The sequence below is a fragment of the Macaca nemestrina genome, chromosome 4 (genome assembly GCF_043159975.1).
Source record: "Macaca nemestrina isolate mMacNem1 chromosome 4, mMacNem.hap1, whole genome shotgun sequence".
NCBI lineage: Eukaryota > Metazoa > Chordata > Mammalia > Primates > Cercopithecidae > Macaca > Macaca nemestrina.
The window spans coordinates 4,313,134-4,332,580 of NC_092128.1; the positions used below are offsets into that span (position 1 = coordinate 4,313,134).

The 19,447-nt window shown below is 44.0% G+C and overlaps 2 protein-coding genes across 10 annotated transcripts in view; one reads left to right on the forward strand and one right to left on the reverse strand.

The window, feature by feature from the left end:
* The window catches only part of LOC105474947 (5-hydroxytryptamine receptor 5A), an 87,666-nt gene extending 83,272 nt beyond the window's left edge, over window positions 1-4,394 (reverse strand). For 5 of the 6 annotated variants that reach the window (XM_011729895.2, XM_011729894.2, XM_011729893.2 and 2 more), the window contains exon 1: window positions 4,043-4,178. The gene's annotated coding sequence lies outside the window, so the exon portion shown is untranslated. Of the gene's footprint in view, window positions 1-4,042; window positions 4,179-4,262 lie in introns of those variants that run through there. The other variant, XM_011729896.3, reaches the window with a different exon arrangement.
* Window positions 4,395-4,992: 598 nt separating this feature from the next.
* The window catches only part of LOC105474946 (PAX interacting protein 1), a 59,634-nt gene continuing 45,179 nt past the window's right edge, over window positions 4,993-19,447 (forward strand). For 2 of the 4 annotated variants that reach the window (XM_071094196.1, XM_071094197.1), the window contains exons 1-3: window positions 9,391-9,485; window positions 15,016-15,059; window positions 17,681-17,744. In XM_071094196.1, coding sequence (XP_070950297.1) covers window positions 17,686-17,744 — 59 coding nt within the window. In that variant the 5' untranslated portion in view covers window positions 9,391-9,485; window positions 15,016-15,059; window positions 17,681-17,685. Of the gene's footprint in view, window positions 5,013-5,166; window positions 5,319-9,350; window positions 9,486-15,015; window positions 15,060-17,680; window positions 17,745-19,447 lie in introns of those variants that run through there. The other 2 variants (XM_071094195.1, XM_071094194.1) reach the window with 2 other exon arrangements.

The window sequence follows — 19,447 nt, forward strand, 5'->3', positions numbered from 1 at the left end:
AGGATGGTCCTGTGCGTTGCATGATGTTTAGCAGCTTCCTATCCCCTACCCCCTAGTTGTGACAACCAAAAATGTCCCCAGACATTGTCAAATGTGCCATAGGGGCTAAATTGCCCATGGTTGAGAATCACTGATCCTGCTACCGCACTGTCCTCAGAGTGATGGGAGACAGGTATGGGACATCGTTTCTAACCTTAAAGGATGGAACATTATAATACTTTATACATGTATTCATATTTTAAGATGATTGCTTCATTGGAGTACTGTAATTGTTAAATTCAAAACAACAAATGTGCAACAATACAGGATTAAATAAAATATTGTACATTCAAATAAGGGAGTATTATGTATCCATTAAACGATATAGATATTTATTGACATGGAAAGGCAGTCTTGATTTTTCTGAAGTGGCAGAGTATGGGTTGTAATTTTTTTTAGGGAAAGAAATATATTTATATGGGACAATGTCTAGAAGGATTTCAATAGTGGTTGCTTCTGGGTATCGAATTTGGGGTAATATACACTTTTTCTTAACTTGTGATTTCTAGTTTTCTGACACTGAATAGCTACATGACACTGGTGGCAACTGTGCCCTGTAGGTCCACTGATGGAATCTTTCCTACAGAGAAGCAGTGCTCTTTTGAGTTCGCAGTTTCTCCTGCAATTGAACTATGGCCTGTTTGTGCTAGAAACTTGAGTATTCTGACCCTTTCATGAGCATGTTAAATGTTGTCTATAAATCCAAACTAAAGGTTTACTAAACATTAAAAATATCTAATTTTAAGGGATGTATGGCTAGCTGAACTGGAGAGATGAAGACTGAGACTGCTGTATACAATACAGAAATACATTTTTAAAAAGCCAGTTGGAAATAATCTAAATAACTGCCTCGAGTGTCCACCAGTAAGTGCAATTTGAGTTAAATATCCCCAACTCTTTTGTTTTTTTTCTAATTTTTTATTTTTCCTAGGCTTAGGTTATCTAATTGTGCAAAACAGAAAATGAGAAACATATTACCATATTTACTGAACTAGGATTGGCAGTAAGCAGGCTGTTTAATTCTTCAAAGGCCAATCACCAACAAAATCAACATTCTTTCAATTTACTTGGGGGAAGTCTAAAAATACTAATGCTGTGTCATATCTGGAAGTGATATGCTTCAAATTAAACAAATGCAAAGCTTCTGGTTAATAAACTGATAGTTATCACACTAAAATGGCTCATCCTTGAAGTGTCACAAAACCAGTAATAAGAATTTTATTTAACTGTGAATAAGATACAGCACTGTCGACATGATATTTTGTTCCTATAACTTTGCATATGGCCATTTTGGAAAGATAATTTCTATGAGTTTACCACTTGTCTTTTAAAAATTGACTTGCCATCTTTACGTCCTCTGCTAGATGGGTTACTCTTCATGATGTCAGGATGCTAGTTTTTTAGACTGCCTCAGAACATACTTTATCCACATGAAATTAACCTAATATAAACATTTTTATTTTTCATTACTGGCCAAGTAGTAGTATTGGAGACTCTGAGGTACATTTTCTTTGTGTGACACTGCCTCCAGGCCTTCCTGATGCTGCTGCCATAAAATCCACTTATGTGGACCACCTTGCACAGTTCACATGTGGTATTTTACAAATTCTGACTAGTTGATGGGGTTTTAAATAGCAGATTTATTTATTTATTTAGAGTCTCACTTTGCCGCCCAAGCTGGAGTGCAGTGGTGTGATCTCGGCTCTCTGCAACCTCTGCTTCCCAGGTTCAAGTGATTCTCCTGCCTCAGCTTCCCAAGAAGCTGGATTACAGGCGCATGCCACCATGCCCAGCTAATTTTTGTATTTTCAGTAGAGACAGGCTTTCACCATGTTGGCCAGACTGGTGTTGAACTCCTGACCTCCAGTGATCTGCCTGCCTTGGCCTCCCAAAGTGCTGGGATTATAGGGGTGAGCCACCATGCTGGCCTTACATAGCAGATTTCTTAATCCCAGTTTGCGTTATTGACCATCAGAACCTGAAGTAGGGTACGCTTGTTCTTTTGAACGTTATGAATTGCTTTCTTAATTAACAAAATAAAACACCTGGTTGAGGTCCACTTCAGGTCTTTTCACATAAAATCACATGCTTAGTTTGTGTTTAACCAAGAAAAACAAAAGGAGGGCCAGGCGCGATGGCTCACGCCTATAATCCCAGCACTTTGGGAGGCCGAGGCAGGAGGATCACAAGGTCAGGAGTTCAAGACCAGCCTAGTCAGCACAGTGAAAGCCTGTCTCTACTAAAAATACCAAAATTAGCCAGATGTGGTGGCACGCGCCTATAGTCCCAGCTACTTAGGAGGCTGAGGCGGGAGAATCGCTTGAACCCAGGAGGCAGAAGTTGCAGTGAGCCAAGACCACGCCACTGCACTCCAGCCTGGGTGACAGAGTGAGGCTCCATCTCAAAAAATAAATGAATAAATAAATAAAAGAAAAATAAAAAAAAGGATAAATAAGTTCTTTCACACAGGTCGATAAAAAGGCATGATCTGTATTTTGGATCTAACATATTTATTACACTGATATGTTCCCAACATAGAATTATTTTTCATAATAAAAAGTGTATACCAGAATATATCAAATATATTATTAGGTATTAAAAGGTTTCCTGATTACAAAGGATGTCATAAAAATTTTAAGGATGGATGATAAATTCTGGGTTTTTCCTTCAGGCAAGCACTCAGTGTTTTTATTACTGGTTGAGTAACCTTTATCTGAAATGCTTGGGACAAAAGTATTTCAGATATTTTTGATTTGGGATATTTGCGTATACATAATAAGATATCTTGGGGATGGGACCCAAGCCTAAAAGGGAAATTCATTTGTTTCACATACACCTTACCCACATAGCGGGAAGGTAAGGTTATATATTTTAAATAATTTTGTGCATGAAAGCAAAAGTTGTGGTGGCATTTTTTAAAAAATGTTTTTGTTTTGTTTTGTTTACAGACGGTCTCACTGTATTGTCCAGGCTGGACTCAAACTCCTGGACTCAAGCAATCCTCCTGCCTCAACCTCCCGAGTAGCTGGCATTACAGGTGCCCACCACACCAGGCTTGTGATTTGACTGTGACCCAGTGTCACATGAGGGCACTTCTGGAATTTTCCATTTGTGTGGGGTCACGTCAGCACGCAAAAAATTTCTAATTTTAGAGCATTTTGGATTTCAGATTAGGAATGCTTAACCTAAGTTTGTAAAAGAAATTTTTTAGCCTTAGAATAGGGATGTTTCAGATTGTTCAACAGACAAATGAAAAAGACTAAAAAACCCAGAAAACATTGGAATGATAAATCATTAAGTATATTTAAATGTGTTGTTTACCTCTTGCCCGTACAAAACCACTCATGACATACATACAAATGTAAAGACAAAACTGTATTCACCTGATTTACAAGAGCCAGCGTTCACTGCATGCTGATCAAGGAACCAACACAAATTTTATCATACACTAAAAAAAGGTAGAACAAAGGCCAACTTAAAGCCTGGAAAGTGATCCAATCTGTCATATTAGTGTACCACAGAGTAATTTTGAAAGCCTTTTCTTTTTCTTTATGTTTGAAAAGACGGAGTCTCGCTCTGTCGCCCAGGCTGGAGGGCAGTGGCGCGATCTCGGCTCACTGCAACCTCCCCCTCCCGGCTTCAAGCCATTCTCCTGCCTCAGCCTCCCGAGCAGCTGGGACTACAGGCGCGCGCCGCCACGCCCGGCTAATTTTTTGTATTTTAGTAGAGACGGGGTTTCGCCGTGTCGCCCAGGCTGGCCTCGAACCCCTGAACTCAGGCAATCCGCCCACCTCGGCCTCCTAAAGTGCTAGGATTACAGGCGTGAGCCACCGCGCCCGGACTTTTCTCTTTTTTAAAACCGATTTCACTAACATTTACTAAAAAATGGTTTTCTGCTTTGCAGAAGAGACTTAAGGCATGTGGAGAAGACACTGCGGGCCTGTCTCAGATTCCTTTAGAAACCAATGCTCCACAGTTTTAGGACTAATATTCCGATAATCACCCAAGAGTTCCTGGTCTCCGGTTTGTTGTGAGATTGGAAATAAACGTGAAAGGCTGCGTTCGTCATCGTGGCCTTATTTCTTCTCCCAACTTCCGGTCGTGCGGGTGTCTCGGGCAGGTGATGCCGAGGCCACTCTGCCGTGTTTTGTGAATCTTGGCAGAAGGGAGGCGAGCTGTAAATAAAAGCATGAGCATTAGAATCGCCGCTGTGTAGTATTAACCTGTTGAGCGCGGGGCTTTCCGGGGCTGGAGCTGCACCGCGGGCTCTGCCGTCTGGGACTCTCCTCCAGCGCGGACCGGACACGACCCCAGGCACCAGGCCGGGCCCGGCCGGGACAGCGGGGTCTCGGGCAGCGGCGGGGCCGGGCGCCCCTCCAGCACGTCCCCAGCTCGGGCGTCGAGGCCTGGCGGAGACCCCAGGACTCGCCACGGCGGCCTCCAGTGCGCGTCTTGCGTGACGCTGCGGTCTCTGGAATTCCGTCACGGCGGAGCCGGGTCCAGCAAGGTGTAGACCGGGGACCCGCGCCTTGCTCGGCCAGAGCGGCTCAGCCACTACTCCAGGTCCGGCCGCGGCCACTGAGAACAGCCGGGACACCCAGCTCCACTCTGCCCGGGACCAAGAAGCCCGAGGAGGCCGCTGCCCGGTTCCAGCTCTCACTAGCGGCCCCGAAGCCCCGCCCCTCCGCCGGGCGCATGCGCAGCCCCCCAGCAGCCGCGTGTGGTGACGGGAGGGGCCTGCCCGCTCCCCTCCTTCCCGGGACCGGCTCACTCCGGCCCCGCCGAGGGGGGCTCGGGTTTCACCTCGTCCCCCGGGATCCCTCGTTGCAGAGCGGCGGAGATGGAACCGCAAGATCTAGAGCGGGCCAGCGGGCTCCAGCTCTCCCGGTGCCGTGGGTGGCGGCAGAGGCGCGGACCGTTGCTGGAGGCCTGGCGGCTCCTCGGCGCTCCCCCTCGGTGGCCGGGGCGGGATGGTGCGTCCCGCAGGGCGCGCGCGGCTCCCGCGCTTCGGGCGCTCGGCGCGGGCGCGGGCGGGGGCGCGGAGGGCGGGGGAGAGGACCCCGATTCGCAGGACCCGGCCCGGGCCGCGCGGGCAGTGCCGTTGGCGGGGCGAGCGGGGGCGCCGGGCGCCGCGGGGCCGGGGGCGGGGGGTGGGCGGGGCCGGGCGCTGCCGCGGAGCCTCCCGGGCCGCCGCGATCATGTCGGACCAGGCGCTCAAAGTTCCTGAGGAGATGTTCAGGGAGGTCAAGTATTACGCGGTGGGCGACATCGACCCGCAGGTACCGCGCCCGCTCCTGCCGCGGCCTCCTCCCGCGTCCGCGTCCCCGTCCCCGTCCGTCCCCGTTCCCGTCCCCGTCCCCGCTCCTGTCGCGGGCGCGCGCCGGGCGCAGAGCGTCGGGTCCGCCGAGGCCGCCGGCCTGACTGCGCGGAGGGCAGGGGCGACCGCGGGGTGGGCGCGGGAGGCCGGGGCACGGGGGAGTGCGGGAGGGAGGGCGGCCGGGGCGGCGGGAGCTCTGTGCCTCGGTCCCTAGTGCGTGCCCTGAGCCCCCGGCCTGCGGCCCTGGGGTCGCCGCCCCCCACCCAACGGGCCCCCTCGCTCTCTGCTCCTTTGCTGAGCGGGACTGGCGCCGGGTCGCGTCTCCCCCTTCCCCGCGCCGGGCGTCTCGGCTCCCGGGAGAGCAGCGCTGAGGGCGGACGAGGGTCGCCGGGATCCCCAGCCGGGGCAGCTCGCGCGGGGGCCCCAGGCTCTCTCGGCCGGCGGGGACCGTGGCCGTGCCCCGGCGTGGCCGCCTCCGCCACCCGGGCAGCTGCCGTCCTGTGCGGGGCTGAGGAGCGCTCCTTTCCAACCTGTGTTCCTGCACGTGGGGGCTGGCATTCGTCTTCCTTGATTTTCCCAGTTGGACGATTAATTTTACGGTACCCTGGTAACACCATCCCATTACACATTTAATTTTGTGTAGTTTGGGCTCACGCCAAAGGACATTGTGGGTTTTCCTTATTATTCCTATAATAATACATCTGTTTGATGTCACACAGTTATCAGTCCGTGGTGGGAATGCATCTTAGATGAATATCCTCTTCAGGTTAATCTTCAAAATATTTCCTTCTCAAAAGTTTAATTGTACGATTATGTTGCCTTGGATGTGACATCAGTGGCTCCCACCTTGGAGGATGGGGATGCCCAGTGATCAGATTAGGCCTGGAAGGGCGGAGACTCATATTTAGCAGATAAACTTGGATGGTGTAGAAGGAATTGTAGAAGGCTGATTGATCTTGGCCTTCTTGAGGTTCGTCCTTGTATCTTAGTAACAACTTTTTTGGATCCTTTTTGCTCTGTAACTTTAGGGTAAAGAGACTTCAAGGCCGGGGTGGTGGCTTACGCCTGTAATCCCAGCACTTTGGGAGGCCGAGGCGGGTGGATCACCTGAGGCCAGGAGTTCGAGGCCAGCCTGGCCAACATGGTGAAACCTCGTCTCTACTAAAAATACAAAAATTAGCCGGGCGTGGTGGCGGGCGTCCGTAGTCTCAGCTACTCAGGAGGCTGAGGCAGGAGAATTGCTGGAACCCGGGAGGTAGAGGTTGCAGTGAGCTGAGATTGCGCCATTGCACTCCAGCCTGGGCAACAACAGCGAGACTCCGTCCCAAAAAAGAAAAAAAAAAAAAAAGACTTGTATCTTTGAATTTAAAGAGTAAAATGCTTGCTGAACACGGAGTGATCAAAATGAGTGCCTGTAACAGTATGAGCTTTTTCGAGTATTGATGATGATTCCGCGACCCCCTCCTTTTTTTTTTCTATCCACCATTTTTCTCTTCCGCCTCCTTCCTTGCCTTCATGTTTCATTTTAGGACTTTGGCTCTTACAGGGGAGTTGAACCAAACGTTACTGAAAACCTGGAACAAGTTGAACTGGAACCATATTTACTCGACTATGAATGAAATCTAAGTGCTTAAAAATGTCCTTGGCAAACCGCTTTCATCTGAAACAGTATATTTTCTGAAGTTTTGATCCTGGACATCTGATTCTCTGACTCTTGTGATTGTGAATTATAAGTTCACATGTTGACCATCTAGTATGAGGCAGGCATGGATTAGGTGCCAGGTATAACACAGAGGTGAAGAGGACATGGTACCTGCCCTTGAGCGCCCCTCATTGGTGGGGAAGGGAGCACACATCACAGTACAAGGTGTAGCAGATTTCCCCACTGGGGTGCAGAGTAGACGCCACTGAAATGTCATTTCAGTTGGGTTTTGAGATAAGCAGAAGTTAAGAACACGAAGGAATATTTTCATGTGGAGCTATGTGCTGAGGAATGAGGCATTCGTGTGTTTGGGATACATCAGGATGATCACTATATCTGGAACAGAGTGACTTGAGATAAATCTATTAAGATATTCATTAGTGTGGAGATTGAGGAGAAGCTATTGGTTTTGGCATCCTCAAAGTTCGTGAAAATCAAGTAAAGTGTTTTTGGTAGAGTGTTGGTGGAAGGGGCTGGATTGCAGGGAGTTGAAGAGTGAATGGAAACTGAGAACAGAAAGGTTAGACTCTTCAGGAAATTTGTCCTGAGAAGGAAATAGAGAAGGTGCCTGGGGAAGAGAGGGCTGGGGAGGGATCTGTGTTGCATCACAAGTGCGTGGAAGGATGTGGGCAATTTCACTGTTTACGGGTGGTGGGAACATAGCTATGGACAGGGAGACTCATGAAGAAGGCAGTAGGATCAGAAACAGACTGGAGGATAGGAAAAGGAGGGGTGCCTTTTCTGAAGACCAGTCGAATGAATGAGTGAAGCTGAAAATGCTTAGAGGTCAAGGGAAGGAAGAAAGGTTAAAGTGGCCCATGGCCAGCGACCGTTGTTTTTTCACTTACTAAATATTGAGCCTCTTCTCTAGTTCGTATCTATCAGTGGTCAGTAAAGTATTCTGAAAAGGTTTTCTAGCTTGTGGGTCACTTTATTTTTTTTTTCGAGGTTGGAGCAAAAGTTTAATAAGTGAAAAGAGAAAGCTGTCTGCTGCAGAGAGGGGACCTGGAAGAGGGTGTTGCCCTTGTGGCACTCGAGCTTTGTGGGCACCATGTCACTTTGACAGTTGGTGTGCACTGTCAGCTTAGACACTCCCACCTCTTCTGAAGCGCTTGACGGTCGGCTGTTCCTTAACCCTCACTTCCTTGGCTTGTGCTCATGCTCGTCTCCTGTGATACTGCACTTTCCTACCTGTCCCTGAAGTATCAGTTGCTGTGTCTGTTCTCTAGGTCCCCTGCCACTCTGCACCGCGACCACCTTCATGCTCATGGCTGTGGCTCCTGTCTGTGTAATATGCTGATGACTTTATGTCAGGGAGATCCACATCTTTTCCTAGCTGCAACTGGATGCGTCTTGCCAGATATTACACATGGCCCCTCAAAAATGGCATACCCAAACTAAAACATGTCCTTGCGTCCCCCACCTACTGGCCTTCTAATGTGTTCCTCAGTGAGTGGTACTTACCACCATTTCAGTATGGACATTGCTCTCGTGCTTATACCCCTTCCGGACACCAAGGCTTGCCGATTCTCTCACTTCTTCCTCCTTTCTGCCCCTCATGACATCCCTTTAGTGGATGCCTCTTTTACCTGGGTTATTGCACTTGTTTCCTAACGGGCCTCTTGTCTTTAGTCACCAGCCAGCCCACCCAATCCATTCTTTTCACATGGACAGTCATCTTTGTAGGAATCTGTGCTACTTTTCCTGTGTGAAATCCTTCAGTGGCCCTGCATGTACCCCAGAATGAGGCACAGACTTCTTTGTGTGGTGTGTAAGAAAGCCCATTTATGGTCTGCTCTGTATTCACCTGTTCAGTGCCTTCAACACTACTCCCTCTTTCTTGATGTATAGATTTTTGCCTGACACCCAGACGTTCACGAGGGTTCTGCTCACATATCTCCTTTTGCAGAATCTTTCCCTAATTATGGTGAAACTCCACATGCTCCAGCCTTTAAGTTGGAAGCTCAGGAGCGCCATGTGCGTGGCCCCACCGCAGCAGTGATTGTGCTGTCTCCTGGTTTGTCCAGCCCATCTGTCTTGAGGACAGACCATGTCCAGTACTTGACTCACAATAGCCTCCATTAGTTGGTCAGTGAATCAAGATTTGCTGCTTCTGATTGTCACCAGAAGTTTCATTGGCATATTATTCAGAGTAAAAGGCTGTTATTTTTATGTGGGGAATATGGTGTGTTTTTATTAAAAATTGCTTTATGCCCAATAATTATTTCTGTAATTCAAGAGTGCAGTACAGTATTGCCCATTTTAATTTGTGTGGGTTTTCTTGTTTTTTAGGTTATTCAGCTTCTCAAGGCTGGAAAAGCGAAGGAAGTTTCCTACAATGCACTAGCCTCACACATAATCTCAGAGGATGGGGACAATCCAGAGGTGGGAGAAGCTCGGGAAGTCTTTGACTTACCTGTGGTAAAGGTCAGTAGTAAATAGAATTTGTTTTATATCTTTTCCTCACGTATCTTGCAGGCAGTACCTTGAAGTTTCAATATAGCTCTTTTTAGTATCTTTGCTAAAGTCCTATTTTATTTTTATTTTTTATTTTTTTATTTATTTACTTTTTTGAGCTGGAGTCTTGCTCTGTTGCCCAAGCTGGAGTGCAGTGGTGCAATCTTGGCTCACTGCAACCTCCGCCTCCCGGGTTCAAGTGATTCTCGTGCCTCAGCCTCCCAAGTAGCTGGGATTACAAGTGCCTGCCACCATGCCTGGCTAATTTTTGTATTCTTAGTAGAGACAGCATTTCACCATGTTGGACCAGGCTTGTCTTGAATTCCTAACCTCAGGTGATCCACCTGCCTCAGCCTCCCAAAGTGCTGGGGTTACTGGCATTGCCACCATGCCTGGCCCTGAAGTCCTGTTTTATGTGGAAAGTTGCCAGATAACTGTGGACATCTTTAACATCTGAGTAACTTCCATCAGCTTCAGGCCCTTTCAGCTAAACCAAGGTAGAGCATGGTTTCTGTATGTCATAAGTCATCCTAGGTCATCCTTTATGCCTGCTACAGAACTCGTCCCATGTTACCACTGCCTGGAAGTTTTCTGAGCCAAGGAAACCTGTCATGGGAAACAGATCTGATGCCTTGAATCAGATGGGTGTTTGAATTATCATGAGTGTATTTCATTCCAAAAGCAGGCTAAGGCCTGTCAGGAGGTAACTCTTAGGACAGGGTTACTTTCCATCCCCACTGTGGCAAGTTGTCCTCATTTTCAGTTAGCGGAAGGGAGTCCCCCATTAACTATGTTGTTGAACTCTTATCTGACAAGAGTCACAATGACCTTTAGTCACATCGTCTCCCCAGCGGCCGTCTGGGGTGTGTCTAGCTTGACCTATGGGTGTTTTGTCGCAGAAGATGGGGGATTCAGCTGGTGGGAGGATTGTTCAGATTTTGTTTATCCACCTACTGTATTATGTTATAGCTAATAAGTTAGTTGACATCTGTTAAAATGTATGTTTTAAAAATGTGTTAAATTTTGTAATTCCAATGCTTCAATTTTATTTCAGATCTTCTCTATTAAGTATTTGTTTTAAAATAGTTCTATACCACTACCATTTTTTCCCTTTTCATGTTATTAAATGCTTTGCCTTAAAAAAAAATCTGTATGAAAGTTACCGTAGCTTAACAATAACAGTGTTAGGAATTAAGAAAGATTGCCAGCCTGGTGCGGTGGGACTCAGCGGTAGCCCCAGCTACTTAGGAGGCTGAGGTGGAAGGATTGTTTGAGGCCAGGAGTTCAAGGCTGCCATGCACTGTGATCACACCTGGGAATAGCTACCGTACTCCAGTCTGGGTAACACAGTGAGACACCATCTCTTAAACAAAAAGGAAAAGGGAAAAAAAGTAGAAAGATTGCCATTAAGTCAAATTGCGGGGCCAGAGAAGCCGCCTGGCTGCTGGGAAGTGGTGACCTCCCCAGTACCCAGGGTCGGAAACTGCCTTGTAGTTTTACAAACTCGAGTTTCTTTTCTTTTCCTTGCCTTTCCTTGCCTTTCCTTGCCTTTCCTTTTTCCTTTCCTTCCCCTTCTCCTTCCCCTTCCCTGATGGTATCTCACTCTGTCACCCAGTCTGGAGTGCCGTGGTGCGATCTCTGTTCACTGCTCACTGTTAAAGTGATTCTCGTGACACAGCCTCCTGCGTAGCTGGGATTACTGGCGTGCGACACCATGCCCGGCTAATTTTTGTATTTTTATTAAAGACGGGGTTTCACCATGTTGGCCAGGCTGTTCTTGAACTCCTGACCTTAAGTGATCTGCCTGCCTCAGCCTCCCAAAGTGCTGGGATTACAGGTGTGAGCCACCACGCCCGGCCACAAACTCGAATTTCGGAAATAAATCTGAAAGTGGATCTGTCTCAAGACAAGCTGTTTATAAACCATACTTGAGACTGCTGTAGAAGTCAGAATGACTATGAATTTGTGGTGGTAATGGTCATGTCCACGCACTAATGGGCCCGGTTCGGTGTGGCCCACTCAGGCTCGCCGTGGGTGCAGACTCCTTTGTGGAGACTGAGTATCAGCAGGTTTCCTGGTTCCTTTACCCAATGCCCCTTTGTGTGACTTACCGCAGGGATGAGGTCCTGAGCTGGGGCACCCTCTTCTTTGGAACATGTTTTTGTCCCTGGCTTGCTTCCTTGTACTGCTGTAGGAACAGTATCTGTCCCTTCCTTCCCCTTCCTACAAACTTTCTTTCTCTCAGAAAATAGCCTGGAGCTATTGTCTCATTAAAGTGACTTTGCATATCTTATGCAGATTTTATGTGAAAGGGTAATCTTCCTAACACATCCTTGGGGCCTAGGTGATTGTTGCCAGGCCAACTACCAGAGGTAGTTCTTAAACCTGCCTGACCCCAAACCCCCTCTTTGTAATTAATACTTTGTAGCACGCCCCTCATTATCCAGAAATGAATCGATATGTATTCGATTCATTTAAATACATGTATATATAAACCTTTAAAATATGTATATATAAACTGAAATTTGTTGCCTAAACTGAAATGTGAAGGTGAAATAAAAGGAAAGTAAATAATAAATATATATTTCAATGTGTAAACACTTGGGCATGGCTTTTGCTATATGTAGAGTCACTGCCTGTAGCTGCTGCAATTGCAGAATGATCTCATACCCCACGAGTGGGGTTACCACTGTGAGGTGACATTTCAGAATGGTGATCAATTCCTGTAAAGTTCTGAGCTAAACAAAGCAGTCTTCCTTCATTTTACACAGTATTCATATTCCTGGGAAAGTCAGTATATAAGGCTAAGTAGAAATACCCATTACTTGTACAATTAACAGTTAGCTTCTAGGATTATCATCATTTTGCCAAGGTAGTTTACTGTATTCAAACCCAGCTTTTTCCCCCTCTGGCTATAGTATTTTAAAATGAGTGACAGACGTATTTCATCTGTACCCAGTAGCATTCCAGCCTGCTTGTAATTTGTGGCAGCACCTGTATTGTCCAGGGACTATTGCGTTACATTACAAGGTGATAGAGTATTTCAGAGCTGATCCAACAGTTTGCCTTCACTCTAAGATATTTCAAGTAGATCCTGATATTCTTAGTTTGAACCTTATGGGCCTGTCTTATTTTGGATCCTGCTGCTAATAGTTGAGTCCGAATTCATATGACTGAAGGCTGAGACCTGGTTCCCTAGAGGCATATCCGTTGGCCTTTACCTTGATAGGAAGTTTGACAATGCATTTTAAAAATAAGGCATCTTTATACACAGTGGCAGTTTATCTATCATTTACATATTTGAATCTTATAAATGTTTAAAACTTGTTTCTTTGAGCACCAAAACTTTTTAAATTATTTTTTTTAATTGAGATATTTTTCTCAGTGGCCTTTGGGTATCATTGGAAATGTTAATTTTGCTGACTTGTAGTGGGCTTATTTTATTTAATTTTTTTTTTTGAGACAGAATCTCCCAGGTTGGAGTGCAATGGTGTGATCTCAACTCACTGCAACCTCTGCCTCGGGGTTCAAGCGATTCTCCTCTCTCAGCCTCTCAAGTAGCTGGGATTAGAGGCGCAAGCCACCATGCCTGGCTAATTTTTGTATTTGTAGCAGAGACGGAGTTTCACCGTGTTGGCCAGGCTGGTCTCAAACCTCTCACCTCAAGTGATCTGCCCGCCTTGGCCTCCCAAAGTGCTGGGAGATTACAGGCGTAAGCCCCTGCGCCCAACTTTGCTTTTATAGTTTTCCATTTCTGCTTTATACTGTGGCCTACATCCCAATTTTGCATTATTTTATCTAAACTTAACTAAAGTAGGGCCTCAGTGATTCTACTCTGCCTGGATGGGACTCTATGATAGCCAGCAGTCTTTAAACTGGGGCATCCTACCCAAGCTCCCTGGAGGGAGATTTTCAGCATGTGTGCCGCGTGGATGGTTGTAAGGTAATAGATAACATTTCCAGACTGGCCCTTCCTAAAGCTGCCTGAGAACACACCTGTGGTCACAGTGGCCCCTCCCACTTTACATGGAAGAATCAAACCTTCACCCATCCTAATCTTATAGTGCATTGCCTCAGGCTCTGAAAATTCTCGTGGACAGCAGACGGAAGGACAACTAGAAAGACTGGTTTTAGGGACTCTTCCCTCAGTGCTCAGTCACGGCATCATGAGCAGAGAGGGGTTTCTGGGTGTCGCTGTTGAGAGGAGAGCTTGGTCCACATGAAGGTGTTCTGAATTCAGAAGTGTCAAGGCCAATATAGATTCCTGATGCTGGCCCATTTTTTAAAATTTAACTGGAATTTTTCTAGGACTATCAAAAAATGTGAAGATATGTTGGATAAGGCACATAGATAGAAAAATTAAGTGCCTTCTTTCAGATTTCAGATAACTAATCCAATAACTTACTTAAAACCTTTGGTAAATGTCAAATCATCATGAAATAATTATCCCAGGCACAGCGGCCAATCTTTATTTTATTTTATAAAATGTTTAATATTCCTCTTCTCACAGAAAATACGCTTATTTAGAGTTATGCTGAAAAATTGTAGATGTCATCTAAAACATGATAAGGGAGGCGTTTCATTGTCGGAAATTTATTTAAGGTGTACGTGACAAAAATGGCTTGAAGATCATTAGCTTGGAATATGAGTTGCAAGAGAGCAAAGACTTCCTTTCTCTTTTTCATTGTTACATCCCCAGCACCTTGCACCATCTCTGCATAAAATAGATTCTCAATAAATATTTGATGAATGAATTGATGGGTAGGTAATGAGTATATATGTGTGTTTCAGTTGGCTGAAGTTTCTGGAAGTCAGCTGCCTTCCAGAATGTAGTAATGGGGGCATTACTACATTTTTAGATAGTAATTTTGTGAAGTAGAGCTATCAGGATAATGATTTGTGTAATTATAAAAATTAAACATAGAAACAGGATAATTTTTCAAAAATATAAATTACCCAGAAAGGTAGTAATTAATCTGTTTTATAATTAATCTCAGTTTTTAAATTTATAAAAAAGATTTTCGGGCAGTTAGAAATCATTTTTATGGCTTACAAACATTGTATCTACTTGACTTCACTAAAACAAACAAACACCTCATGAATTTAGACTTGATTGAATTTGGGATTCAAGAAGGGAGCATATGAGGGGCTGACTGTGCCCTGGATGAGGCAGCAGCGGTGGTGAGGCAGGATGGGTGGCAGTTCCCCTGTCCTAATCGTGGGGTCAGCAGTAATAAGTGTGTAAACCTGGAACTTAAATGTTTATACATAATTTTTTTTAAAATATGGTAGTGCTTCATTCTATAATTGGATTTTTCATCTTGGGTATTAGTAACTAATCTTTGACTATAATATTTCTATTTGAATATTCATACTTGTAATCTGGATGTTTTAAAATAGGTTATAAGAGACTTTTAATTTCTAAGAACACCACTAGTAAAATAGTATCCTGCCACTTGTAAATTGAGAATACTTTTTGATTTGATCTTTTCTTTTTCAGCCTTCTTGGGTGATTCTGTCCGTTCAGTGTGGAGCTCTTCTGCCGTATCCTTTTTTTTTAGTGGGGGAGGAGGGAAAGGGTAACTCTGGGTTTAAGACTGAAAGAAATGATAGTTAACGGAGTGAAAAGTGGATTCATTCGTTAGGACAGATTGTTTTGTCTACATCTTATATTCCTACTATTTTCCATCCTGTTTCAAATTTTGTGTACCTGATCCTTGTCATTACTCATGTTAAAAGGGGGCTTAGCTGTGACAAGTAGCTCTAGGCCAGGAGCTGGAGGCAGGAGCTCCGGTTCTCTTCAGCTTTTGGGGTGCTAGCTAGATGAGGAATATTTCTAAAATTCTAAGTCTTATTTGAATTGTTTGAAGAGTAAATTGGGGAAGAGAAATGAGAAGAAAATTTATAACATGCATTGTTAATCCTTGTAATTGCATTGGGTAGAAGGATTATTGATTCAGTGCACATGTGCTGTGGGTTGAGTATTGAATAATAGAGTGGTGAAGAAGACCATTTCTGTCCTCAGGGAGCTTCTTTGCTTGCATTGTTCGTTCATGGAGCATTAATGGAAGTGCCCCTGCCCTGGCACTGTGTCAGGAGCCAGAAATGATGCATTCTATAGGCCTCCTGTTTATTCTCCTAGGCCTGGTGGCTCCCTTTTCATCCTAAAAGGATGATGCTTCATGGGACTGTTATTTCAAGTGTAACTTGCTTGTGGAAATCGTTTCTTTTGCAAGTACCTGATACCATACAGTTGCTAAAATTTTAGACCTGGCAAGAGATTATGTCATGTGCTCTATTTTATCTTGCAGCTATGCCAGGCAGTTCCCTTGAATGCACTTATTACCCATTGAGTCAATGCAGATGGAAGGAAACTTATCATGAAATATTTATAGAGAAATAGAGAAAACATTCCTCTACAAGCAGTTCGTCTTGGAGGATGTGTAGAACTTTAGCAACTCCAACTCAGAAGTTCTAATATTTTCTTGTACGTAGCCTAAAGAGTTGGAGGAAATTAGTTCCTGTTTTTATTTTGTTGTTATTTATTACTTTTATAAGAAGTGAAAAAGACTGGGAATAGAGCTAAGAGGCTGGTTTTGCTGTTCTACATCATTTATTCTCTATACAAGACTCCTTAAGAAGCTGAGTTATTTTTTTTCCCTTTTTTTTTTTTTTTTTTTTGAGACAATCTTACTCTGTCACCCAGGCTGGAGTCCTGTGGCACGGCCTCGGCTCACTGTAACCTCTGCCTCCTGGGTTCAAGCAATTCTCCTGCCTCAGCCTCCTGAGTAACTACAGGCATACAGGGACTACAGGCATACGCCACCATGCCCAGCTAGTTTTTGTATTTTTAGTAGAGATGGGGTTTCACCATGTTGGCCAGGATGATCTCAATCTCTAGACCTTGTGGTCCGCCCACCTTGGCCGCCCAAAGTACTGGGATTACAGGCGTAAGCCATTGCACCCGGCCACTGGGATCTTTGAGCTCTTACTTGCCCATCCATAAGAACAAAAGATTGTACCACTGTGCTGCAGCCTGGGCGACGAAAGCAAGACTCCATCTCAAAAACAAACAAGGGAGCCCGGGAGACTCACTGGTAGACAGTGTGCTCTGAGATTTGCCTTTGTTAATATTTCCCCAAGTCTTTGGAAGTAGAAAATCCATGAGCTTAGTTAGGTTGGAAGATGGAAACAGATCTTGGGTAATGGGGCTGAAGATATCATTGCAATCTACAGAGTTTTTTTTACAGCCAGGGAAGTCTCAAATGTTTATAAGATTCATCTGTATAACTGTATAGGAGACTTCAAATTTGGAATAGAATTTTTAAACTGATATTTTTCTTGATTCACCTATCTCAATCAGTATATTTTTCTCCTATAGGGAAAGAGAAGCAATACTTTAACCCATTTTGAATTCTGCACACTCCAGATTATTCAAAAAAAGTCATTGTTTGCTCTGAATAGCCTGTGAATTACAGGCATGTAGAGATCATGACTGCTTTGTGTCTTGTTAAATTTGCAGTGTGTGATGTGTAGTAAGTGCTTATTAATCATTTTGAATGAATTTTCAAGATCAGCTTTAGAAATAGGAAGGATTTTTGGAATCATATATTCCAACTTTTGTTTCAAAAAAGGGGAAATTGAAGCTCACAGTTGTCTTGCCTAAGTTCACAAAGTTAGCGGAGATAATAAAACTAGAGCTCAGTCAAGCCCTTATGAAGGATTCTTCCTACTGTGCAACAGAAGCAGTCACAACGTTTCGTTCTAAAAGAAGCAAGACATTTTAATTTTGCTTTTAAAATAACTGCTATGCCATTCGTGTGTGTGTGTGTATGTATATGCATGTGTGTGTTTATATGTGTGTATATAGTTAGCTAGCTATCAGAGATCAAAGGGCTTCCCCCGTGAGTGTATTTTGCCCATTTGATTTATGATATAAGTGGAGAGATTGGATTTCAAAATGTACTTTACGGAAAAGCACTCAGTTCTTTCTGTGCCACCCACTGCTCTCTATTCCACTCTGCCCTGTGCTCTTCTTTGTCTATCTTAAGTCTGTCTCTTTCTTAAATGGACTGAGTGGGGACGGAGTGGGTGGGTAATGTCTGTTAGTGAAGTACAGGTTGCACTAATCTTATTTCATTGTAATCTTAATAACTATAAAACAGAGTAAATGGTTTTTCTCCAGAATCATGTCAGATTTTTTTTGGAATCACTGCCTGCCTTTCTCAGGTAAGCATGGTTACAGTTAGTCTTGAGTTATTTATATGTGACACTTCTGAGTTTTTGTATGATTGGATTTATGACCTGTTTGTTAACCAGTTTTAGAGAAGCTGTTTCCTAAACTGACTGTATATTTAATATGAACTCATGACACTTAAAATTATTTAAATATTTGTGCTTGCTTTTAAGATACAAAGTTTTTAATGAGTGAAAATGGTCTTTATAATTAAGAAAAACAAAGATTTAAAACTTGAATATGAAAAAATATTAAAAATGAAATTAAAAGATGACAAGGAAAATTCAGTTAGAAATACAGGCAAAGAATTTTCTTAATAAATAAAGGGATCATACAGATCAATAAGAATAAAAAAGACCTTAGCAGATAAGGCAGAGAAATGAATTTAGAATCTATAAAGAGGAATTACTAATAATAAGTGTAACAAAACATTTGATGCACTTTATACTTTATAATCAAAGACATAAACATTTTAATAGCAATGAGATAAGCGTTTTTGCTCATCGAATTTGTAACAGTGTGTTCAGTGTTGGTGGAGATGCTGAGGACAGACTCCTGCTTCCTGCTGCCAGGAATGGGAGTCAGCACAGCAGCTTCCTAGGAAAGGGGAGCAGTGTTGAGCCTTAAAATACTCATTTTGTTTTCACCTGCATTTCTTTTGTGTTCAGAAACTTATCCCAAGTTGGCCGGGCGTGGTTGCTCACGCCTATAATCCCAGCACTTTGGGAGGTGGAGGCGGGTGAATCACCTGAGGTCTGGGGTTTGAAACCAGCCTGGCCAACGTGGTGAAATGCCGTCTGTACTAAAAATACAAAATTAGCTGGGTGTGGTGGCGCACACCTGTAATCCCAGCTACTTGGGAGACTGAGGCAGGAGAATTACTTGAACCTGGGAGGCAGAGATTGTGGTGAGCCGAGATCGCGCCATTGCACTCCAGCCTGGGTAACAAGAGCAAAACTCCATCTCAAAAAAAAAAGAAAAAGAAAAAGAAACTTATCCCAAGTCGATAGAAGGAAGGACAGAAGGTGCTCACATTTATTGATAAACATTATTTATAAGATGGTAAAATTGGAAACAATCAGATCATCCACTATTTGGGAATGTTTAAGAAACCTATTGTATATGCTTACACAGTAGTCTAGCTGCTTAGCCATTTTTGAATTCTGTTTTATGAAAACATATAAAGACATGGGAAACGTTTTAAATGACAAAAGCAGGCCATAGCCTAGGTATGTACAGTATTACACCAACCAAATATATGAGAGCTATCTGAAATGAGGAACCAAAATGTTAACAGTGGTTAGTTCTGGGTATCTGAATATTTAATTTTTTTTATTGTATTTTGTTTTTCTAACTCCCAGCTAAGAAAAATCTCAAATCGTAATAAAAACTATTTGAAAAACATCAAATTGTTATTGTTTAAAGTCGTTTTACAAATTACGTGGAGTAATTTGTTTAAAATTAGTGGTCCTTAGGAAGGTAAAAGTGCTCTGTAGGATGTCCCATCTCATTTGACCTGACAGTCCTCATCCCAGGCTGTCATTTTGGTGCTCATACGTGATACTTTTGAGAAAGTGTTTAGTCATCTTTCTCTATGCACACCTTTGAGAAAGGGGCACATTCAAGTTATTAGGTGAGATGGAAAGAAATTTGGTTATAATCTTGTTTTTCCTTTTGCCTTTGTGATAGAGGATTA